Source organism: Urocampus carinirostris, chromosome 11 (assembly GCF_059441175.1).
Source record: "Urocampus carinirostris isolate Australia breed hairy pipefish chromosome 11, RoL_Ucar_1.0, whole genome shotgun sequence".
In the NCBI taxonomy this organism is placed as follows: domain Eukaryota; kingdom Metazoa; phylum Chordata; class Actinopteri; order Syngnathiformes; family Syngnathidae; genus Urocampus; species Urocampus carinirostris.
The window spans coordinates 17,614,100-17,640,255 of NC_142359.1; the positions used below are offsets into that span (position 1 = coordinate 17,614,100).

Here is a 26,156-nt window from a genome sequence, read left to right on the forward strand (position 1 = left end):
GGATAAATGTAAGCAGAAAATGTACAGTAAATGTGCCTTGGATGTTGGTGTTTCTATTTGTAGAGTTATTTTTGTAATACACCATGCCAGGAAAAAAAAAGAAAAAAAATATTGGACAGTAGCCAGAGAAGGCTGTACTTGCCCAAGACACATCATGGGAAGTGGTGCCCCTAAGTTGTAAAGGCATCCAACCCACCAACTAACCGACGAACCAACCCAGCAATAGAGGAGGAAATCTTTGAGAAGTTAGAAGCCCATTGATAAAATGGATATGGATTGTCTCGGCTAATTATCCATTTGCAAGCGCTCAAGATTACACAACATATATGAAGGCTTTCCACAGGTTTGTGTACATGTTTTCTTCTATTTATGCTCCTATGTGATTATATTTTCAAGCAGTTTTAGACGGTCAGCTTCAATGCAAATACATACGGTAAATTTTAACTAGATAGTTACATTTAGAGGAACATGCTACTATTGGGTGTGAGTAATCCAAGACGTAATGTAAGTACTTTTCAATGAAGTAACTAGTAATGGTAAATAATGATTATTTTTCAGTATTGCTGCCAACATTGGCTGGGGACCAAGAAGGACACCAAACATTAGTAATCAAATTCACCAATACTAACATATCCCGAAAACAGCCACATAAACCTAACAGGAATTTTGGCACTACATACCAGTTTCCCGTGAGATCTGGACAAAGGCTTCCACGCCACTCTCTCCATAGTTGCCCTCAGAGGCCAGCGTGGATACGTAGTTCCACTCCATGGCTGTCACAATGTCCATCATGGCCTGAGCCTGGTAGGAGTCCGGCGGCACCACTCGGGAGAAAAAGTCGTAGCGCGTGTTGTCGCTTAGCTCGGGCGCGGTGGAGGCATAGCTGATCTGAGGAATCTGCAGAAAGGGCGGAAACGGAAGAAAACGAGGTGAGCCAAAGATATTACCGAGTTTGGGGGGCTTCCCGGCGGGGAGCCTGGACTCTTGCTGAGGTGGGGATGATCTGTTGCAGGGGGGACTCCAAACGATTAGGAGTCGGATGAGAAGGCGGTACAACTTCATTTTCTTCCTATCACTCAGAAAATGAAGATGGAGGTGTGAAAACAAAACGGAACTGAGATGAGAAAGGGGTCACATGAAACATGAGGAGAGTGATATCTCAAGTGCACACATGAAAACCCACAGCCACACTGGTAATTGTGATAGGCAATGCTGGGCGTAACGCGTTACAAGGAAAATCATTCCTGGAACACAATAATTTTTTCTTGGTAACGAGTACTGTAATGAGTTATGGATACAATTGTGTAATTAAACTGTCATTAAATCATGGTGCGTTATTCAGCTATGTTTAAAAACAGATGGTAAATCACAACACTGATTGCAATTTCACTCCTTCCCATCTTAAGTCACATACAACCCTTCTTATTACAGCCAGCAGCAACACAACACTGAATGCAACTAATGACCAAGCCTGGGACGTTTATATCTACCTACAAAATACAAATAAATGCAGTTTATATTGGCGCTGTCCCATGCAAAGAGTTCGAGAGTACTGATATGATATTCTTGATAACGTAAATACTCGCATCCAAGCGATATTTGCAACTATAAAATAGTGTACTGAAATCAGGAGGTCAGTTTATAGATGTATACATAGTTGGTTGTGTGTAACCAGTAGCGAATAGTAGGCAGAGCGTGGGGGAGGGTGGCTTATACAGGAACAACGATATCAATGGGGAAAACTTTAGCAAATAATTTAAGATAAAAGTGAAAAAATGTTAGTATTTTAATTTGGAAAAAGTCTTTTTTGGGAATACAGAATACCTGAAAAAAAATGTACATCACTCAGAAATTGATAGGGAATTATTCAAGGAATTGAAGACAGAAGACAAAATGGATATGGTGTGTCTCAACTGTTGCAAGCTCTCAAGATAGCACAAGCCAACAAAAATGAATGTTTCACCGCTTCCCAGGTCAGTGTACATGATTCTTCTGTTTATTTTATGTTGTGGTTATTTGGGGGGTCGGCTTCAATGTAAGTACAGACTCTGCCCTACTTACGAACCAATTCGATCGGAAGTCGAATTTGTTCGTAAGTTGCCTCACTGCTATATTTTCTATGTTTAAGGTTTATATAAGTATGTTTAAGGCTTGTGTAAGTAACCTGTATTGTTTTGTACTAAAAAAATAAACTAGGTAGGCTCTAAAAAGATGAATGAAGTTAAGTTTAACTTACTTTTGGAAGATAAGCTTTAACAGTTAGACGACTTCCTCCTCCGTGGTAAAAAGTGCCAGAAAAAAAGCGATCCAACCATTTTCTCAACAGCCTCAAGGTTCCATATTCCACTTTAATTTCAAATGAAATGGCTCCCCTCTTCTTTACACTTTTTCATATTGAATGGATGCACGAGATATCAAATAATAAAGATGTCAATTTTTTTAGTGCGTTGGAGATACATTATAAAATGTACACACACGAACTAGGGGTGGATGCTGGGTGACCTCTCACAGCGCCACACGCCAGTAGCTGTGGTAAGAAGCACTACATTACTGTCCTTTACCCAGAAAATGGTGCAAACAATACAAAATCTAAGTAGCACCAGTGTCCGAATATTTTTCGACATCCCAAAAAAATCTTCGCTTCTACTGTTAATGGTAATCTGTGACTACATCGATACTTTCAGAGTAACGGGCTACTTTGGGGTGGCAGTAATCTGGGCGGTAACGCAATTCATATTTTAATGAAGTAACTAGTTATTGCGACTAATTACCTCTTTCAGTTATGTGCCCAAAATTTTGATTGATGGTGCTGAAGGCAGATTAACTTTACTGCAGATGAAAGGGAATGTCAATGGGATATTAAGGGGTGTGCAGGCCCACACACATACATTAAGGCTAAAATTCAAACCTAATTAGCATTCATCGCGAAGTATGGGTTCAGTGCCAGTGTAAAAGGGAAACATGCATACACGTGTCAGCAGTCACTCAAACTTAGGAAAGTCCACAAGTGCCGAGCGCAGCCAAACCTGTCATGATTTGTCAACTGCCCTCACCTGCGCTCACCCTTTCAGCCCTAGCTGCCACTCGTTTACTAATTAGTCCTCCTCCTATTTCTGCACGTCATTCTCATCAACTCCTAGTCAGTCCGTCTGCAAACCTTTGCGCATGCAAGGCAAGCACTTTTGACTCTGGCTCCCATTTTAATCCCGACCTGATTCCTGTATCGATCCCCAATCCAAGCTCCGTTCTCTTGTCCCGGCTACCCATATCCCGATTCTGTTTCCTGTATATATCCCCGATCCAAGCTCCGTTCTCCTGTCCCAGCTACCCGTATCATGATTCAGTTTCCTGTATCGATTCCCTATACAAGCTCTGTTCTCCTGTCCCGGGTAACAGTGCCCTGATTCTGTTTCCTGAAACGATCCCGGATCCAAAGTCCGTACTACTGCCCGATCCCTAAACCATTGTGTGAAACGTTATGCATTTGGGTCCCCTGTTTGGACCGGTCGTGACAAAACCGGGATCAAAATGGCATTAAGCAATTAAAATAAAAATTCAAACAGTGTGTGCGTGAGAAACTGTGTATCATTTCAAAATGCTCATCACTCAACGTCTTTATTTCCTTTTAGTGTCACATGTAAAGCGTCCGCCTGCCACTTTGCATCTGCACTGTGGTATTTTCCAAAAGGTCGGCCGATACCTTGTGTGACACCTTTGTCTACAAGGGACATGGACGCGACATTTCCTGTATTTTGACCGTTTTAGAATCCGCGTGTGCAACGCAGACGTTATCTGGGTATTGAAATGGCGGATCCATAATTCATGAGGGGCAAGTATTGTGTAAAAATGTAAAACCCTATAAACAAATGGTAAAAATTGTGTGCGTTAATAAGCGTGTTTTCCATTTCATTTGTCCTCTTGCACTTTGTGCAAATAAACACGTATCCATTTCAAAGATGAAATAAAGGCGCATGTATTTATCTGTTAACAACAACAGCGGAAACGCAAACTCTTCACTTGGATCTTTTATTTGGTACATGCACAGAATAGACAGGTGCGGTAGTAGGCCGTAGCTGTATTTCTTGATCCATATTCATTAGACTACAGAGAGGCGTACTACATGTGTATGGGATTCATAAATTTAGAGGTAAACGGGACAAACACAGACACAGAGATTTACGAGCAACTCTAAAAATGAGAATTTCGATCTACATGATTTATTTGGAACAAATAGCTTGTTACACATGTGATGGAAAATCCAGGTCGTGAGCATTCCCAGAGACTACCACTAGAGACTGCTCACCACAAAAACTGTATAACCATATTTTATTTTGTTTTTTGTTTTTGTTATTTTTTTATTGCTGCCTAATGCTATTGCACAAAACAGTGAAAACATACCTTGCGATTTTGTGGATTTTAGTGTGCCCTTTTAATTTTGGGCTTTTTAAGCGGGGAGATGCACATAAAAGCGCTTTTTAGCCTGCCTGTAACACTTTTTTAAAAGTTTGCATAGCTCAAAAAGTTGAACTTTTTTCACCAAACCTGCACTAACTATAGAAAATTCAGAAGATGTCCAACCCGGAAAAGCAAGTTTTATAATTCTAGAGCGGTGCAGATAATGGATGGATGCAAGTATATTTAGGAATATAGCCACGCTTTCCTCACCCAAAAATGTTTTTGCGCAAATTCCGTGCTCATTCTTTCCTCATCCTGGTCATCCTGGAAGGGGGATTAGCTAATGCGCGGTCCCTTCTTAAGGTTTCTTCATTTTCCTTATGTTGTGGTTTTTGATTTTTCCCTTGCCCTCATGTAGGTTTTAGATCAGGGGATGGTGTAATAATAGTCTGTGGTTTGCAATAATCTGTGGTCTGTGCAGCCCTTTGAGATTCCTTGTGATAAAGGGCTATACAAATAAATAAACATGACTATTGGGCAATTGTTACAATGTAATATTATTTTTCATTCATAAACATAGCACTGCTATCATAATTTAGGCCATTCTCTAAGAATTTCATCTTTAGTGTTTCCTTGCCTAATTATACTTTTTGTTTTCTCTAAAAATGTTTTTAACCTGGAGTGTCATGTCCAATCTCGTTGCATACAGTGTTTTCACAACGTTGATATTAATGATAATAAAGACAATTCAATTTACTATGCTGAGTCTGCAAAGTGATGTGAGATGAAAGTGAGTCTGGCTATCTTTTTCCTCCAAAGCCAGCTGGGGTGGGAGTTAACACCGAGTAAATTAATGGCTGGGTTCACCCTTGCTGCCGGGGAAGAAGATTATACTTCCAAGCCTTCCATAATTCCATTTGCGCTAATTAATGAGTGTGAGTTGAGAAAAGTGTGTGTAATAAAAGGAGAAAAGAAGAATGGCCAGTTTTTACTGCTTAAAAAGGGTTTCAATTAGCGCCGGAAACATCCCTTTTTCACTTCAATACCTTGAATGTTGTCGTTGAGACAGATTACTTTGAGTCCAATTTGAGTACAACGTTCACAGAGTTATAAGCAGGTAAAAAAAATTAAATTCTAAAACATAAAAAAAGAGAAAATAGTACATATGTTTTGCATAAAATCTATATTTATTTTAGTGGTATATTCCAATTATTGTCCTTAATAATGCATTTTGTAAACAGCCAGTCACTATATTGGTTTACGTGTTGATTAGTTAAAGAGGGTACGAGTATTTGAGGCCAAGTTTTGGTAGTTTTTGTGGAAAATGCCCAAGTTTTGCATCACAGGTGTATGCAGTAAAGATACAACAAAGGGCGAGCAGCAAAAAATAACACACGGAGAGCGAACGGGGGCTAGATGGGACCAATCAACAAAAGAAGGCCACAGCCTCGGCGGAGAAAGGTGAGGGTGGCCGAACAAACAATAAAAAGCAGCTACAGCGACAGATGCGAACCTGGCCAGCAATAAACCAAATGGACATGGCAGGCTAGCCAACTAGCCTGCTAACTTTGGTCAACTGGGAGCAAACAAAACACAAAGCCTTCAGCAGCCCCGACGCTAACAGGGAGCTAGTAGAACATTAGTATGGCAACCGAGGCACACGTGGTAAAAACAAAAACGAAAAGTCTCAATCGTCTACCTTAAAAAGAGGTGGAGGCAAAAAAGGAACGCATACTGTAACAGCGGCAGGTAAGCTTACATCAGCCAGCGTTTGGAGGTCAAAGCACACAACTCGGGTAAAACAGTCACAAGAACCGCAAAGAGAAGGTAAGCAAAGTTATAATTTCTGCAAGCAAGAATGAGCTTGGAAGCAATAGCTTTTTTTCTACAATCAGCATCCGTTGCTGAGCTGCCTCATATGTTGTGTTAGTGGGATTCACCATTTTGAAAGTAGTGATGTGATCCTTTAATGATATATTGGTCAACTTTGAGACTAAATTGCTTAAGTCCCCCTGGTGCGTTAAATATTTCTGAACATATCTGCATAACCACGACACATTCTGTGACTAACTGAAAAAATGCATTTTTGAATACCGTTAAAGTGTGATTGCAACAGAGAGAAATGTCACCAAACTGCACTCTACTCGAGTTCTGCCATCCAGGAACCTTCTGACTAGCGCAACCTTTCGGAGGGCCATTTCGCCAAGCCTCGTAAGATTGAGGAAATTTTGATGCTCTTTTAAAAGGGGACTAGGTAGAATATCACTCGTCATGGCGAAATATGTGACCTTATGTAGCTAGCACAGAATTGATCAATGTGTGTGTGCGGGGTTGTTGGAATAAATGGAGCTGTCGTGCCTATCAAGAGAGCCTGATTGATCACCTCAGCAAGGAGGTAATTAAGCCAACTAATTTGCACACATGCACGGGCTCAATTTCTCATAAATACACGCAGTGTCATGTGAAACTGCCAGGTGGATCAGGTTTATGATTTGCATCAATTATGCACTGTATTTATTTGCTTATATTCACACAAAGGCAAATTTATGAACCACAAATTATTTCCTACCATTATCAATAAATGATACCAAACAAAATACATATTACAGTAACTGCTGAACTTCAGAGTGCACCTGATTAAAACTCGCATGCGCACATTTAAGAACGAAACACAATTGTGTCTGTTACGAGCAGGATTTTTGGCCACTAGCTTAAAGGTAGGGTCAATGTTCCCTCTAATTTTCCACGGGTCTGAGCGTTCACACAAAGTCGGTGAGCAACGTTTGAAACAACAGTGAGCAACCATAATCCCAAGTGTGGCAAGGTAATTAATTATCAAACATGTCCAAAACTTGACATCAAGTTACATTTTGCTGAGTTTGCGGCAATGCAAAATAATTTTTCTCTTTTGAATGAATTGACTCATGTACTATTGCAAAGGTTGTACGGCCTACAAACATTGTTTGTTCTTACAATTCTTTCACAAGATATCCATTTCTTTTTATTTCCTGATATATTTTGTCGCATAATATTAACATTTTTAGGGGGCTTATTTAGTCGGTTGCACAATACAGAACTGTACTTAATCACATTTTTAGTGGAAGTACAATGTTGGCAACAAGATTCACTTGATATAATTGGAAATTATTTGAATGCAATACAAACTTTTTCTTCTTTTTTCCGTGTTTTAAAAAAAATCTCATTGTGTTTATTTTTTCCGAGCTGTTGCTTTTTTCTTTGTGTTCTCTATTTACTTTTTTCCTACATTTTCTTTTATTTTTTTCTGGCTTTTTTCTAAATAGTTCCTTCTTTTTTTCTCTTCATTTTCTTTCTTTTTTCTCAGCTTTTCACTACTTTTTCATTTTGGTATTTTTTTTCTTTTTTGTTATATTCCCCCCTTCCTTTAAGTCATTTTGTGCATAATTTTACATAATATTTGGTCATGTTGGGATTAAAGAAGCAAAAACAACCTGAAGAGCCGTTTAGGACCCGAAGGAGCCCGTTCCTTTTAGTGAGCCGAACCGAAGGAGCCCGCTCTCGACAAACTGTACTAACTTTACTCAACTTTACTCGACTTCAAAATACCGCATTTAGGTCACAACGTCAGGGGAACCCGTGTATCTTTACCTTCATGCACTGTAACTTTGACTTAAGTCGCTTCTCATTTAGTAATTTTGAGCCCTCATTTTTGTGCGCTGGCTAGACTTTCTTGTGCGCTGAGAATGTGCGCGCGTGCGCAATTGCGCACGCGCGCACATTCTCAGCTTAGAGGGAACACTGGGTAGGGTGCATCATTTGAGGTGTCGTCAGAAAAGTGTAAAAGTTTCAGCATTTCTTTATTTAGTATGAGTATCAATGCCCAACTTAGTTTAGGGATCCCTCATGCCTCTTTTTCCCCACCGTGCATACTGTATGTTCTTCCATCTTACCTTTTGGAGAGCATCTAGGGTGAACTCATTAGGTAGGAGTAATAGGGAACTGGGTGTGTGGGGGTAGATGGTGGTTGGAGAGTGACTTTTGCAGCTGCGCCATTTTCCTCTCCCACTAATTTGCCCAGGTCACATGTTTTCGGATTATGAGACCATTCGGGATAGCAATTAAGAAAGCAAGAACATATTTACTAATGCACAAAGAGAAAGAGAGAAAGGGCTGCGTCACACAACAAAGCTGTCAGTGTTTTTTGTTGTTATTTTGACCAAATTGCTTATTCTAGAGATAAGTTAAGCAATCTGGAGAGATATCTTCTGTTCAATTCAGATGTATGAATTCAAGACTTCACTTGTGGTTGCAAAAGTCGGAATATTGAGAGTACTTTGTAAATATGACATAAAGTACACACTGTCAAACCCTCTGTTTTGTTACTGTTACGTATTATATAAATAATGTTGGCAAAAACTTGAAATATTTCCAGATGTCACTGCGGTGTTTTATATGCATATTTCTACGCTTGCTGTTTTCTTAAGAGTTTACATGGAAATATATTAAGGGTGAGTATTTTCTTCTCTGGTCCGCACCAGTTCTAAGCCAGCTGCTAGGCCCCATCCAAGGTCAGCATGGATGGGCACCACAGCTGGGGAGATCTGCGGAAAGGGACTGGCACATGTAAGAAGTCGCAGCCGACACCCTTGCGACTATCGGCTCTGCGAAAAAGAAATAAGTTGCAGCACATTTAGAGATGCAGAGTTTAAATTGTAGAAAAAAAGTAGCGACTGGTAGTCTGAAATTGTAGTCTTTCAACAGGAAAATTATATCAGTCGTAGAACATATTTTGTTTTACATGGGTCCTAAAACCAGGATATAAGCTTTGTTTTGATCCATTAAACCATCCAATATATATGCCTTTTTTTTATTTAACACCAATGTTTTTTGTTGGCATGTACCGTAAATTGCGGACTACTAGCCACTTATTTTTTGCTAGTGGTGGAACCGAGGAAAACAGCGATCTGCTTTTTCCACAATGCATGCACCCTTAACATAAAACAACACAGCGATGTCTAAAAATACTTTGGAACCCTTTTGTAGTAGGTTTTTGTCAACATTATTCAAATAATACACACCAAGAGCAAAACAGGAGGTTTAACTGTAGTGTATTGAATATTTATAACAGTTCAACTCTTTCACACAATGTGTACATCTGCATTGAATAGCAGTGGAAGTTATTCATCAAAAATGCTGCAATTTATTTTTCTGTATTATTGGTGTCAATTTCAGAACGATTAAGTTTCCCTCAATCCTTGATGAACAATGACAAGTGAAAGCATTTTGGCGGGATACTGCGGCAACCACCAATGACAGCATGAATACAACTTCAATGTCTGTGTTTTAATCTGGCAGTATTCTCCACAGTATGGATGCCCTGGCACTGTTGCCTAGAAATAAAAGTCTCACAGTTTACGCAACGCAGCCTTCTTTTGCATTTTCTTTAGGTGCAGCAGTATATATGTCCTTGTGTTCGTAATCACCATTTTGAATGGTCACATGATCCGAAAACCCATGACGTAAACAACTCAGATTAGAACTGAAAAATAATTACATAAAATTACGCAGCTTAAAATGGCGTCAGCAAAAGGTGTTGACCCTAAATTCCCCATGCGGTTTATTCCAAGTGTGTGCCGGGTTTGAAATGTAGGAAATGTATTTCAACTACTTCATTTTTATGGTTGTTTAGGCCTACGGCTTTAATCAAGTGCGCTCTGTAGTTCAGAATGTACGGTACATATACAGTATCTATAATGTTTGTGTCTTGTGCAGCTAAAATCATCCATCCATCCATCCATTATCTGCACCGTTTATCCTCAGTAGGATCGCGGGGGTGCTGGAGCCCATCCCAGCTATCTTTGGGCAGTGGGCAGGGGACACCCTGAACTGGTTGCCAGGTAATCACAGGGCACACACTCACTCGCTCATTCACACCTAGGGACAATTTGGACAGGCCAATTAATCTGACATGCATGTTTTTGGAATGTGGGAGGAAACCGGAGTGCCTGGAGGAAACGCACGCAAGCACGGGGAGAATATGCAAACACCACACAGGAAAGTTTGATCCCATGCCCTCAGATAAGTGCCGCACCCGCGCTAACCACTGCGCTGCCGTGCTGCTCCAGCTATAAACAGTTGATTTAAAATATAAAATGGTAAACTGTCATTGTTGACTTCCTTCCCAACTCAGAAAGTGAAAATGCAATGGAAAAAAAAATGTTAGACTCTGACTGATTTTATTAGTGGAATAGAAAATACATTGTAACTCTGACTTTTTCAAATTGAATGACTGAGCAATTTTCAGTAAGAAATCATTTAATGGTCCAGTGATACGCTAAAAAGGGTTATTTTAACAGAGTTGTAAATTACAAAACCTTAAAATATAGCAATTGGAAGACAAATAAGAAAGGTACTATTAAAACCAAGCCACGACCGTCACTACAAACTGTAAAACACGGCAATATTCACACCATAGAAAACCGTACATCAATGACATGCATTAAGCTGAGCAGAGGTGCGGTATCTAAGAGTGAAACATGTGAGAAACTGCAATCGATAGCAGGACGGTCGGAGTCAAGTATTCTTCTTTTTAACTTGTTTAATTGGCGCGAGCTTGCAGGGTTTGAAGAAAGAGGAAGGGAAATCTGCGGTTGTTTTTAATTGCTGGGAATGTGACTCGGGCTTGTCGGGTCAATTCGGGTTCAGGGTCTAATTGGGAAGAGGGGACTGTCACAGACTGTGGAGGCACCCACAAGACAGTTGATGGGTTTTCACACATTTTTTTGACTGAATCATATTTAATAGTGCAGATGAAACTCCAATGATTTGCTAGAAAATCAAAATCTTACGTAGGGTTGGGCGATACTTGGAATTTTAGTATCAAAGCGATCTAGGTAAACACGGTCGTATTGATCCATACCGATCTGATACCGATACTTTTTGCTTTGATCGTTAAATAATTAAACCCTCCCTTGAGTTAGTTTAGATTTTCGATGAACACAGCACAACTAAATACAGATCAAACTCTTACAGTATACAAAATAAAATACGATCCACAGACTTTTATAAAAAAATAACTGTTTCAGAGCAAAAGTTAGAGTCAAACTGTAAAGTTAACTTGGTAACAAACAAGGCCTATTGCATCTGTCACCATAGAGTCAATAGATTTAAAGGTTTTTGTTCAGGAACAGTAACATGTTTACATTTTTGGTTCCTGCTCGATGCTCTCTGTAGGGTAGACTTTTTACTTTGTTTTTTGTAAATTTGCCACAGTACCAAACTACTGATACCTGGTATTATCCTTTTCTCTTATTTAAAAGAAAGTCTACACTGCGCTGTGCTTCCTGTTTGCCTCTGTCATATTTAGGTTTTGATAAGGGCGTGTGCTTAAATCTGGCCCTCTCTTCTTCCTGGCAGGAAGGATACACCAGGAGGAAAGGTAGGGAAAGGTGTTAAAATTGTGCCCGTCAGTCAAACAAACAGGCATAGAGAGTAGCTAAGGGTGCTCGGTGAGAGAACAAAAGGACTGCGCTCAACATTTTAGAAGTGGCGCTTAGAGGAAATTCGTGGTGGGATAAGATATTGATCTCATCCAAGTGCTTGCTTAGTATCGATAATATAGATATTTGGATCGATCTACCCACCCTTAGTGTTATTTGTGTCCCTTCATTGTCATTTAATCAAGTGACTTCAATCCATAAAAAAAAGCCGACGGAAATGGCCTTACTAATCAAGTATCATTTAAAAAACTTTTAAAAGCATAGCTGGCTATTTTAAAAGTACTGCTGCCATGAATTTGTGGCTAAATCAAGCCGATAGACTTGCCAGTAATCATCAATAGCAAATACAAGTCATTGTTAGTGCTCCATATTTACCACCACATCCTTAGAGTATTTCAAAACCTTTTTAAACTGCTACTACTAAATATTGCTGTTTACAGCTGCAGCTTTTAATCCAAAGAGAGGTCAAATTAAATAATGCGACTATATAACATATTGATCTCTTGAGGTCTTAACGCGCCGCATCGACTTTCCACTTTCTCACTCCCTTTGCTGCTTTTATTTGCCGCTAAACAACATCGGCCTTCAATTTTATTCCACTTTCTTGTGCCCTGAGATTGCACCCCGGCATCACAAGATGCGCAATCACTGAGTGAGATGTGTGTGTTTTTGTCTATTACATCGATGGTAAAATATGGAATAGGGGTCGAGAGTTGGAGAGGAGAAAAAAAATCTAAAGAGAGAAAGAAAATAATCTGGTAAAGATAAGGCTGGAAAGACAACAGCATGGGGGCTTTGTTAGGCAAAAGAAACAACAGAAGACAGCAACAAGAGGAAAACTTTTAATAGGAGCCAAAAAGAACCAAAACAATAAAAGAAAGTGAAGGGAAAGATAAGAGGAGGTCTCCAGTAAGCACCACAACAAAAAAGATGGGGGGGGGGAAACGAGTAGATAACTATGAGTAGGATAATACACTGTATATACCGTATTTTCCAGGCGCACCGGATAATAAGGTGCATGGGATTAAAACTACTGTAAAGGCAAGGGTAGCACAAAAAACTAAAAAAATGCCATATTTGTGGATTGATTGATCAGTTAAAAAAACAATCAGATGACCTTTGCATACAATTGCATAACTTTGAAAGCAATAGGAATTAAACCCAGATCCCGGCGTGTAGTGTGCCAAACCCCAATGGATAAGGGGACACTTGACAAGGCATTAGGTCTATTCAAGTCAAGTCAAGTCATGATTATTTGTATAGCCCTTTATCACAAGGAGTCTCAAAGGCTGCACAGACTACAGATTATTGCAAACCAGAGACTATTATTACACCATCCCCTGATCTAAAACCTACATGAGGGCATGGAAAAACTCAAAACCTCAACATGAGGAAAATGAAAAAAACCTTGAGAAGGGAACACACATGAGGTAGACCAGGCTGCAATGGCTGTTGCAATAACAAATAATAGACAAAAATTGTCAACATAAAATATCAGTTATTCGTATGCTAAGAATAGAAGTGTGTTCTCGGCCTAAATTTAAACAGTTCCACTGAGGTTGCAGATCGAATCTCAGAGGGAAGAGCATTCCACAAAACTGGGGCCCGATGAAAACAACATAATTGAAGGAAGTGATATGGTCGTCCTGAAATATATAAATAAAAGAATGGCCATACGTAATTCAAATGTTTGTCACTTAAATGCTTAGTTGGAGCTGAAACAAAGTGAATTATACCGATTTTTAACCACTTTCTGTTTTCTGTTTTATCTATCTCACAGTATCTGGTACATTGACGAAAATAGTGTGATGATGAGATAAGACATTTTCGTGTGTTGTCTGTATCTCTAGGGTTCTCATGGATGCGAACCGGCACAATCCACACTACAATCTCGATACCATTCCTGTTGCATTCAAAGTTATGCAATTGTGAACAATCCTCCATGTTCCCAGCGGCTTGATGGTTAGGGATCAGCGCTGTTACCATGGCTATCCTGTTCCATCCCTGTTGCCACCATTGCTATGCATTTGTGGTCAACAATAATATTTGTTGACTGATAAATAATTGCATAAGCATGGTAACACATTTCCAATTCCCTCCGTATATTAGGTGCACCGGTTCATAAGGCACACCTTCAAATTTCTGGCCAGTTTGGGGTTTTTGGGTGAGAGCAAAGGATAGATTATTTTGGGATTACTTATGCCAGGCACACACAACGGTTTTTGTGGGTTTTCATGACTATTGTGTAAGGATTACCCAACTGTCTCGCTGACTATCTATGTAGTCTGAAAGCAAAAAGACTACTCGATCATACACATTGTCTTGAGAACACACTGTCAGAGGCGTCTGTTTGGGAGGCGGGAGGAGCAACTGTCAATCAAGTAGAAGTCGCAGTCAACAAAGCTGCACAAGCAGAATTTGACGTTAAGAACATCAATGGCAGTTTAAGATGTGACTTAGAATAGTGTGGTGGAATAGAATAGAATAGAATAGAATAGAATAGAATAGAATAGAATAGAATAGAATAGAATAGAATAGAAAAGTCTTTATTGTCATTAATATCAATGGTGTAAAAATTGCATGCAAAGCAGTTAAGCATTGCACTCCAGGATAAATCGTAACAGGGAGAATTTGAAGAGAAAATTGAGAAAAGATGAATAAGCCCCCTCCAAAAATAGTGCTTAGAAAAACTGTCTTTCGTTATGTTCATAATAATAATCATAATAATGCAATGTAGAAGTGCATTGTAATAATAGTGCAATGAAAATAAGCGCAATTACAGTTAGCATCAGCAATTTGAAAAAAATAAAATTCTAAATCTATACAAATATATAAATATATATATATATATATATATATATATATATATATATATATATATATATATATATATATATATATATATATATATATATATATATATATATATATAAATATACATAAACACAAAATTGACGAAAGTTTTGTTTTGTTGCGAACTTGCAAAGGTTTGCAGGGGATTTGTCTAATTTAATTGTGCCAAAGTATCTGCTTGGAAATGTTGGTTGAGTTGTGATTTCAAGAGCCAAGAAGAAATCCACAGGCTCGAGAGCGTCCCAATGCTGTGTAATGCTGTGTCATGTTGTGCCCTCTCAGATTAATTATGCAACCTTAGTGGAAGTGTTTAAATCTATATTTAAGACACACTTATTTTCTGTATCGTTTAATTGACGTCGACCTCATCCAATTGTCTTTTTTTTGTCCTCTCCTGCTGCCTGGCTGGTGACGGTCTGAGGGAAAAGGATGGGCTGGATATTGCACGGTGCATGCTCTCTAAGTCACCACAAGCGTACCATCATCTGGAGCCGCTGCATTGGCCGGCTGGTTAAAATTGTAAGCTTGTTGTTGCTGTTAGTGGGAATTTTGGAACAATATCAGTTATTGTAATGTTGACTGTGTTGTGTCCATTGGTGCCCATGCAACATCCATTGCAGCCTGGTCATCCTGAAAGGGGGATTACTCCATGTGTGACCCTCTTTTAAGGTTTTCCTAATGTTCCTAGTTTTTGAGCTGGTTTCCTTTTAAAATCAGGGGATATTGTAATGGTGGTCTGTGCAGCACTTAGAGACTCTCAGTGTTTAAGGGCTATACAAATAAATGTGACTTGACTAGATGAGTTTCCATATGTTTGCAATGATTTTATTGAACTATAAATGTGGCTCTTTCTACTAATCACACAGCATTTCTTCCAACAAAGTAATTTATATAGAACTTGTTGCGTCACTAAACCGAAAGCACACAGCCCTAGATTTAGACTTGTCTGTAGAGTTAATGAATTTAATTTTCTTGGTTGAGAAAATTCTGGGTAGCATTCTTCTCAATTAACTCTTAGCCATGGGGATGAGAAACAGCACTACACACTCCAGAGCACAAAGCGTCCGTGGCGCAAGCGTGCCTCAATGTTAACACACGAGCGTCGAGGCAAGGCTAAAATTGAATGTGTCACGCAGCCTCGGGGGCTAGAAGCTCTGGGTGACACTGAATTAACAGGCGACGTGAAACGCTTTCTTCAGAATAGAATCCTCCCATTGAGCTGTGATAGCAACTTGGGTCAATTTGAATTTCGAGGAGAACCTTATTAAAGGCTGCTCTTATCTGACAACAATTTATGGCCGAGGTGATGAATCTGAATCTGATGCTGAGGAAAAGGTCATCGGAGGGAAACGAAAGAAAGCGTCAGTCACCTGTACTGAACTTACCAGACATTCCGGTCATCAGAGCTCACTTGATTTAAAGCCAAATGCTCAAATTTAATAACAAAATTCATTTTTTGTCTGTATAAACCGCACTGGATTTTAATCTTCAAGCTTAAAGAGCCATAAAAATGAAGTAATTCACATCCATTTCTTTCATTTTAAGCCGAGCTCGAGAGAACACGAACGACGCTGTGCTTCCATGCACCTGACGATGTTTTCAGTTGCATTGTTCTGCTCCAAGTTTTTTACATAAAATAAGGAAATGTTTCCAGAATAAGCACATTGTAAAAAGCAGATAGGCACCACAGCATTCGTCCAAAGTCACTGCCGACAACCCTTGCGATCATCCGCCTTCAAAAGAGAGAACGAGCCGCACTGTATTTAAAGTCGCTCTCTTTAAAGTGTAGCAAAAACGTAGCAGCTTGTAGTCAGGAATTTACGGTACATTGTTTTCTTTCAGCGGCACAGCGGATGAGGTGGTTAGCGCATCAGAACCCACAGTTCAATGGTTCCAGGTTGAAATCCAGGTACTGGCCTCTGAGTTTGCATGTCCTCCCCATGCCTGTGTGGGTTTCTTCTGGGTACTCTGGTTACCCGCCACATTCCAAAGACGAGCATGGCAGGAAAATTAGCTAATCTAAATTGTACCTAGGTATGAATAAGTGGGACATGTTGTGTGTCTCTGTGTGTCTAGCGATTGGCTGGCAAACATTTGAGGGTTGTCTCCTTCTTCTGCCAGATGACAGCTGGGATTTGACCCCCTAGTGAGGATAAGCGGGGAACAAAATTGAAGGATGTTTTTCTTCAGGGGATACATGTTTTGCCCAACAGAAAGATTTGAACATCTTTCAAACCTATTTATAAATACTGAGGAGCGTAAATTAGGGCTTCACGATTATCCGAAATCGAAACGATATCGCCATGTTTCGTAGTTTAAGGATTCATAGTTCCAGTTTCCTATTTGAATGATGGAGTGTCTGGCCAACAACAATTCGCACGTTTTGTGGTTTAACAGCGCTGGCCAATCAGAAGCCGTTTTTAATGGCACCAACCAATAAAAGCGAGGCAAAGTTTGGAAACTGTTTGTGCTCGCCTGTGAGAGCCTTGTGTTAATCTGTCAGCCACCAAAACAAACACCAAGCTCATAGTTTTAGCGGCTCGTTACATTGAAAATAATTTGTCAATAAAATCGGACTCTGAGGGAAGTCAAAAGAGCACAAAGAAAAGCTGATCACCAGCGGGTGCTCCCTGGATTTTTTTTGCGGCGGCGGCGGAAGGGAAAGCTAACAGCTAGGCTAACAACTCTTGAACCAGGTGGGTAGTCAATAACGCCAGATCCATTACCAATACAACTGATGACTAGGAGCTAGTACTCGTAGAAAACCGCTACATTTGTGACTCTTGTCTTTTAATCATCACAAAAACCCTGCAGAAGTCGCGGGGACCCGACTCTAGCGTGTAGCTTGCCAGCCGCTCTCTTAATCGTTTTCTCACACTGAAAGGAAGAGCCCGCCAATGTTGTTGCCTTTCTTTATAATCACAAAAAAGAACATTTATTTTTGTACATATATAGTGATATTTTGTTACATGTCAGTATGTTTATGCTTTCTTCGGGAAAAAAACATATAGCAACAGATACGGCACTTTTCTTTTAAGATAGAAAATTGCATAAAAATTGCAAATTCACAACTGCAATTAGTTTTTTTTTCCCAAAATTGCACAGCCCTTGTGCAAATCCTGTGAGGATCTACAAGGGAGAAATTAACCATACTTGATGTTCCAAGTCGGCCACCTGCAGCTTCTGTTCTTCCTTTGTGTCTCCATGCTGTGCAACAAAAGCGCTCTCTGACACTGCCCCATTGTCACTTCATGCATCTCCAATCGTGCGTGTTTTTCTGTATCCAGCCTGTATGCGTGCATTGGCATGTGTAGAGGCGTGCATGTGCGGGTTTGGACGTGAGGACTTGACATTTGCCGCTACCCAGGCGTGACAGCACCACATCTGCTTGGTGTCCTGGTGTGCGACCGCAGCCACAAATGTTTTTAATTCATTAAAAAAACAAAATATATATATATCAAGTTGCAGCAGAGCTCTGCAGATTGAAAATAGATTACACACGCAGTTAGGTGTCAGGGGAATTATTCATCTGCGTTCAGAGTCAGATGATTTTGGATACTCATTTATCACAAAGTGTCTCTAAAAATATATATATTTGTACAAGTCTATGGGACAAACCCAGCTTGTAGATGGAATGTAAGCGCTTGACTTATTTTGTGCTGAGAGCATGAGAGACTGATTTAGGCAAAATTTTCAATTGCACCAATGTGTATTGCATAATGGCCCTTAGTGATGTAAAACTTGCTATCAATGTTTTAAAAATACCAAAAAGACGCATACTTTTACATAAAGACGATGTATTTTTTCAATGTTCGCAAGTCTAAAATTTGTAATTACAGAAACCCCTCGTTACTTCTCGCTTCGGTTCTCACTGATTCTCTACTTCTCAGATTTTCATTGAAGTTGTCTTCATTAGAGGTTGATCGATTATTGGGCAGGCCGATTATCGGCACCGATGTTTGGGAATTTGACGGATATTGGTATCAGCATAGTATTAAGCTAATTAGGGCGTAATCAAGCACAACGCAGCACTGCCTTTGGTCTCCAACGCTGCCCACCCTGCGCCTTCTTATTGGATAAACTACCAGGGGCTGAACCATTGAGGCAGGGAGCCCACTCTGCATTGTCCGCAATCACACACTGCAGACTGGAGCAAGAGTAGCGCTAATATTTTATTCATATTTGCAACATTTTTTTTCATTTACCATTTACTATATTTTTTTTCTCATCACCGCCTTTTGTAAATACCCTTGACTGAATTGCCATTAACGTGCAGCAACACACAAATGGAAGCACTACCTGTGTTTCACTCCCCCTCACGTGAACTCCGGTTTTCCTATGCTTCTCAGCACTGCTCTTCCTATAGAACGAGTGTGGCGATCGTAGGCCGTATGATGTATATAGCAAGAACTATTGCTTGACGTGACTAAAACAAATAAGCGATAATTGTCTATATAATATGTTTAATGTGACTTATTCCTGCGAACTTCACCAACACTGAAGGCGACCCAATGTAGCTAAATGCTATAATATGGACGACCAAGACTTAGTTGTACACAAATAGGCTTTATAAAGCATTCTATAGTATCCTTATTGTAATCCGTGTTTATAGTTTGCCATAGTAGCCTTATTGTGACAGCACTTTGAGTGGCAATGTTTTGCCCGAAAAGTGCTTTACAAATAAAGTTGATTTGATTTGAATAAAGCATGTTTATTGGACGTAGTTGTTCACTGTTTGCTCTAACCAGAGAACCATGGTGTTTTAATTAAGTTAAAAATAAGACAATCTACTGTCTGCAAAGTAAGACACACTTTGGGAGACTACAGAAGAACACCTCACTTATCTAAAACTAATTTATTTACTATAACATTTTCTAATTTATTTACCATAATTTTTTTCAAAGCGCTATTAAAGTTTTATCTGAACGTATAACTTATATTATTTGTGACTTTTTGCATTATTCAAAAACAAGTCTTACGCCAATTTTTAAGCTTTTACAGAAACTAAATATCAGCTCCAAATATCTGTTATCAACCTTCTCTAATACATATCGGTATCGGTCCTGAAAAACCCATATCGGTCGATCCATTGTCTTTATTGTCATTGATATCAACATATCTTGCATTGTGTTATGCAGCAGACAGCAAACAGCAAATGTTATCACGGGGGCAGAGGGATTGGCCGAGACTGCTTGTTTGCGTGAATTTGAAAAAGCAGAGCTAGTGCACAAGTCAATTGACCCACATACAGCGACAGATTTAAAAACTGGTTAACTAGCAAAAATAACACACAGGGAGCCGCCAACAGGGGGCTAAATGGGACTAATCGACAAAGGGTCGCAGTAGCCTTGCTGTAGAAACGCAAATCAGAACAAATAACACGTGGTGAGGAGCCAGGCTAACTGAGAACTAACAACGAAAAGAGGCAACAACGGCGACAAACACAAAGCTGACCGGGTATAAACCAAACAAAAGGGCAAAACCGCCCTCTAACACCAGGCTTGCCGGATAAAAAACACACAGGGGGCAGCCAATGAGCACCAACCGGGAGCAAACAAAACAGGAAAGCCCTCGGCAGCCCCGAAACTAACCTGACAAAATTTAACAGACTGCGACACACGCGGTGAAAATGACAAACAGAAAAGCCACAATCGCCTACCTAAAAGGAAATAAAGGCAAGCAAGGAGCGCACGCTGTAACGGCAGCAGGTAAACTTACCTCACTTATCCTTTGGAGATTGGAGCACGCAACTCCGATAACATAGTTACAAGGTCACCAGCGACATGTTAAGAAAAGTTCCAATTTCTCAAAGCAGAAATGAGCAATATACAATCACTGTTCACTACAATGGCTGGCTGTGTCAGAGCTGCCTTACTTGTTGTGTTAATGAGTTTCGCCGTTTTGAAAGGGTCCCTTCAATGATGCCACAGCTCTATTGAAAACAAGCCAGTTGGTTCAACGTTGAGGATATGTTTCTCGAGTCCCCCCAGTGCATAGAATATTTTGAAAAATATTTGCATAATTGAGGAGAGGAACACTACACCTTCCGCATCTAGTTGGAAAAAAAATATTTCTGTTTGAGGATAACTTAGACCGTATAAGCCAGTTTCGGGATATTTTTCTTATTTGGATCTTCGGCCAACAATTGAGTACTCCAAAAAGTCGACTTTGATTCAACACTTTTTTGGAGAGATGGCAGTTGAGGGCCGTCTTACATCCTCTCAAGGACGCTCCCACAGCTAGAGATTTAAACCCTGCAATTTGAGCGTGAGCACGGACGGCGCTTGCTCTCTCGCTCGATGTTTAACCTCTTCGGCTTTCAAACAGGCCTTGATAGGTAGAAACCCGGAGTGAAAATCGGGCTGCTGTGCTATTCTATTTTAACAGGCTGCGAATGAGGGCATCGCAGGGCCAGGGCAAACCCGAGTATAATCTCCTGTTTTTGTGCACTAATGGAGAAAGGAAGGATCTACAAAGGTGAGGATTCAAACGAGGAGGTACAAAGTTTCCCAGTGCTGCCTTTAAAGAGGGCGAAATGATGTGCCTCGGCTCTATTCGGCTTCTCGACTAACTCTGCTTCATTAAAGAGAGCAACATGGCCGCCATGGAACCGCCAGGGAGAGCGCCGTCAAGACTGCCAGCCGACCGCCTTGTTACCTGCACTGCGCACTCACAGGGAAACGGTGTTACTGTATTTTGAGGGAACATGGAACCAGGAAGCAATTTTGTTGGTGAATATGCCTTAAAATTGAGCAACACACCTCCAAGTACTGTGTTTGAGTCAGACAGGGTGGGATTTAACAGGTTTTCTTCCTCTTACTCCCTTACAGGCATTCTGTTATGATTAAAATCATGTTTACATGTGTTCACAAGGAATGTAACTGCCTGAAATGAATAAATAGATGAATGAATGAAACATTTTGACAGGTTACACAAACAAACACATACAATTATACATACACACACACTCAGACATAAATAATGGCAGTGCAATCTGATGCTTTATAGTTACATGCCAGACAAGTTACTAGTAGGTGCAGTAGATTCTCAGAAAACAAACAAGACCCAGCATTCATAATAGGCTTGCTTGGAAGGCTGTGGAATTGGGCAAATAGTTCAAAGGGGTGTGTTAAAAAAAATAGCAATGCGGCAACCAATCTCAGAGTTCATCAATTTTGGGAAAAAAAAAAACAGGTGTCAATCAGGTGTGAATCAGGTGGAGCCTATTTAAGGGAACATTAATTTAAGGAAAAAGGGGTTTTTCAAGACACTTCTCTGAAGAATAGCGTTATTTGATTAAAAAGTTGATTGGAGAGAGAAGAACCTATAAAAGGGTGCAAAACAGTGTTGACTGTTTAGTTGAAATGATCCCCTATGCCTTAAAATGGGTTGGAAAAACAGAGACACGAGGAAGAAAGCGGAAGACTACTATTAAAACGGACCGAAGAATAACCAGAATGGCAAAGGCTCAGCCAATTATCAGATTCAAGACGATCCAACACAGTCTGCAGTTACCTCTAAGAGCTGTGACAGGAGACGTATGTGTGAAGCAAATTCAGTTTCAAGAATCTTACACAACATGTCGCAGAAAGGGTTACAATTTGCCAAAGAACTCATCAACTGGCATAAAGAAACATGGAGGAACATTGTGTGGACGGATGAAAGTAAAATGGTCATTTTTGGGTCCAGGGGCCACATACCAGGGGTGAAACGACCCCCAAACTCTAAATCCAAACCTCAGTGCGCAGTGAAGACAGTGAAGCAAGGTGGTGCAAGTATCATTTGACACGTTTCTCCTACTCTGGTGTTGGGCCCATTTATCACACATGAGGGATAATGGATCAGTTTGTGTATATCAAGATACTTACACTTAGCAATTGGTGGTCCTGCTGCTTGGGTCTGGCCCCCTCCAGCAGCAGGTCTAAAAAAAATTGTATAATGGACAACACCCACCACAAAACAGTCAGGTGTCACCATTAGCACCAATGGAAATTATTGTAATTATAAGAGATATTCTTACTAAATAATATGTTTGAAATGTATGGAGACTAGTGAAAATAATGATGGTGATGAGACAAAAATGATGATGATCATGATGTGATTTCGCATCCACAGAACGTATATGTATACATATGTATATTCGTGCGGTGTTTGTTATGTGTAAATACACAGGAGATCTAGCTAGACAAAATTATTAAGGAAGTCAAACTGGTAGGATTAAATAAGCATGTTTCCTGACATTTTTCCTTAGAATATGTCCGAATAAAGACTTCCATTACTGCACAGTTCTTCTGCAGCACGTTGAGCATGACAAATATAATACCACAAAAATACTATAAGTACTTCTTCAAAAGTACGACAAATCTGGAAATACGACTGCTGAAATACTGCAAACATTCTACAGAAGTACTAAAAAACTAAGTATCAAATTAAATGCTTTAACAAAGATCCAATATGTTACTGTGGTTTACTTTTGAGGAAAAATTACAGTGATACTATAATACAAAAATCCAACTCGAGTAATTCTCCCAAAACACACCTGCAACATTACTATGGAAATACTGCAAAATCCTAAAAAAAATACTACAAAACTAAATATCAAATTAAATTCTTAAAACAGACACCTAATGTACTGTACTGTTGACGTAGTTTTGAAAATAAGTACTACAAATTCAAGACTTTTTAAGACTTTAATGCCAAATTTAGGACCAAATCGACAAAAAAAAAACATAATTGATACGAAAACATCACATGAATTGAAGCAATTTTAAACAAATGTTTATTTTATTTTATTTTTTTAAATCACAATTGGGCCAACTGAAAACTTCAGAAAAACATAGCACTCTCCAAAATGTTTGACATAGAAACAGTAAATAAAAAAGATGAGTACAGTACCTAAAGAATCCTTCATTAAAACTGTCATATAACAACCCACTCCTCTTCTACATTCATGAAGTATTTTTTATCATGTTGAATGAAAAATGAATTTTTTACTAAATATTTTTACTTCAAACAAATATTAATAATATTAATGAGTTCATAATAAGACTTACACAAATTCAATTTACGACATTTTAATGCCAATTAAGGCCTTATTGTTAGTCTAATAAATGTAATGCCTTTAAGACTTTTCAAGGATCCGCTGCAACCCTGCTGGAATACAAAAACACTACTACAGAATGCAGTACTACTACAAAAACACAACTACAGTAATACAACAAAAACAGGGCGGAACAGAAATATAATACTAAATATCAAGTTACATCCCTACAACAAGCACCTATTTTATGAATTTGCTCTAATTCTGAGCATCTCAAAACCAATGTGATGAAAAGTCTCATCTCATCTCATCAGCTGCACCGCTTATCCTCAGTAGGGTCGCGGGGATGCTGGAGCCCATCCCAGCAATCATCGGGCAGTGGGCAGGGGACACCCTGGACTGGTTGCCAGCCAATCGCAGGGCACACAGGGACAGACAACTCACTCGCTCAGTCACACCTAGGGACAATTTGGACCGGCCAATTCACCTGAAATGCATGTTTTTGGAATGTGGGAGGAAACCGGAGTGCCCGGAGGAAACCCACGCAAGCACGGGGAGAACATACAAACTCCGCACAGTAAGGCCGGGAGCTGGATTTGAACCCACTCAGGAGGTTCCCATGACCTCAGAACTGTGCCGCACACGTATCTATTTGAAAACAAATATAAAGAATGAAATATAACATGTCGGTACACTCATAAATGTAAACGAGAAAAAAGGAAAGGTCTCCTCCGCCAAATTCTTTAAACCATATAAAGTTTAAAACATGCTCAAATATTGACTGAAAAGAATGTTTATATCGTGGATATCATTATGCAGGTGAAAATAATGCTGTGGCCCCAGGTTAACTCTAAACAAAACTTCAACAGTTCACTCCAAGGTCTCTTTGCCAGGCAATGAGTTCACTTTAGGGTTCTCAAATCTTTGTTTGAAAGAATCGCGAGTCAGCATTTAACGAGTGCTGTTGAGTGTCTTAAATCTCAGATGTCAGCAAATTTGGAAGACAGTCGAATGAGCAGCTCACAAATTGAGTTGAGCTTAACGAGGTAATCGTCTGACAAAGGGGTAGGGTGCAAAAAATGAGAAGCGGTATGAAATTTTAAATCAGGGGTCAGGAACATACGGCTCGTCTGCCATATATGGGTTTTTTCATGAGTACGTATGGCTCTGAGATAAAATAGGATCAAATGTTTTAAATTACTTCACTCGAGCTGATTGCCATAAACGCGAAGCCAAAGACATTGCTGAGTACCCTAAATTCCGGACTATAGAGCGCACCTGATTATAAGCCGCACCCATCACATTTTAAGGGGAAAACCGATTTTGTCCACACACAAGCGGCACCTGTATATAAGCCGCGTGAACCCACACCAAACAAACACGAGATTAATCCAAACCAAACTTCAAGTCCCGTGATTGAAACTAAATGTCTTTCATTGAAGCACACAGTCCAAATATCACAGCCTCCAAAATGAACGCTAAATGATATAGGTACTTAAAATTTGTTGCAGACCTGCAGATTCTGGGTGCCTGTTGATAGTAATCCAAGGAAAAAAAGTGTATATTTCCAAAGGTAAGGGTGGGAAAAATATATATCCATTATTGTCCGCCGTGTCCACAAAAACTCACTTTTACCGGTCCCCACTTTCCCATCAGCGTTGGCGTTTGCTCCGCCCCTCTTTTTTAATTTTGCTCGTGCAAAATAAGTGTCTTAAATAAATACAAATAAATACATTACAAAAATATACAGTTGCAAATACATATTACACATATTTACAAAGAAAGACGGTGCATCGAGAGAGTTTTCAAAGCTTTAATAATAATATAACTTTCATTCTAAACTGTGCCTTTGGGAGGTAGCTTCACGCAACTAAAAAGACGCTCGCATACCTGCTAATCAGTCTGTTAAGGTAATAAAAGTCGGAATCGGATGAATCACGGCAGACCACCCGCTTCTTCCTTATTGGTAAAGACATCTAAGTTGTCGTTCCCAATGTCGGAAAGGAATTTTGTCATGATGACGTCGTTCCAATCTCCCTTACTTCAATATATACCAATAATATGCCTGTTTGCCTTTGACATAGTGGCTGCGTCATGAGTCCATTTTGTGCAATTTGCACGATGAGGGTATGTTTACGCTCATTAGTTGTGATCTTCCTCGGCACATATATTTCACCGGTCTAAATCTTACCTCTCATACTCGAGCGCCGCTGGCGGCCCGTTGGAAAAATTACATAAATTGGCCGCATCTCTGAATAAGCCGCGGGGTTGAAAATTTGAGGAAAAAGTAGTGGCTTATAGTCCGGAATTTACGGTATATATACAGTACGACACCATTTTAACTGCAGTTGTTAGTCAAGGTGTCACAACAGCAGACCCTGTTCTGGCAG

The 26,156-nt window shown here is 39.7% G+C and overlaps 1 protein-coding gene across 2 annotated transcripts in view; it reads right to left on the reverse strand.

The window, feature by feature from the left end:
* grm8a (glutamate receptor, metabotropic 8a) overlaps nt 1–26,156 on the reverse strand; it is a 364,026-nt gene that overhangs the window by 228,755 nt on the left and 109,115 nt on the right. For both annotated transcript variants that reach the window (XM_088348707.1, XM_088348708.1), the window contains exon 4: nt 681–897. In XM_088348707.1, the coding sequence (XP_088204833.1) occupies nt 681–897 (217 nt within the window). The remainder of the gene's footprint in view (nt 1–680; nt 898–26,156) is intronic.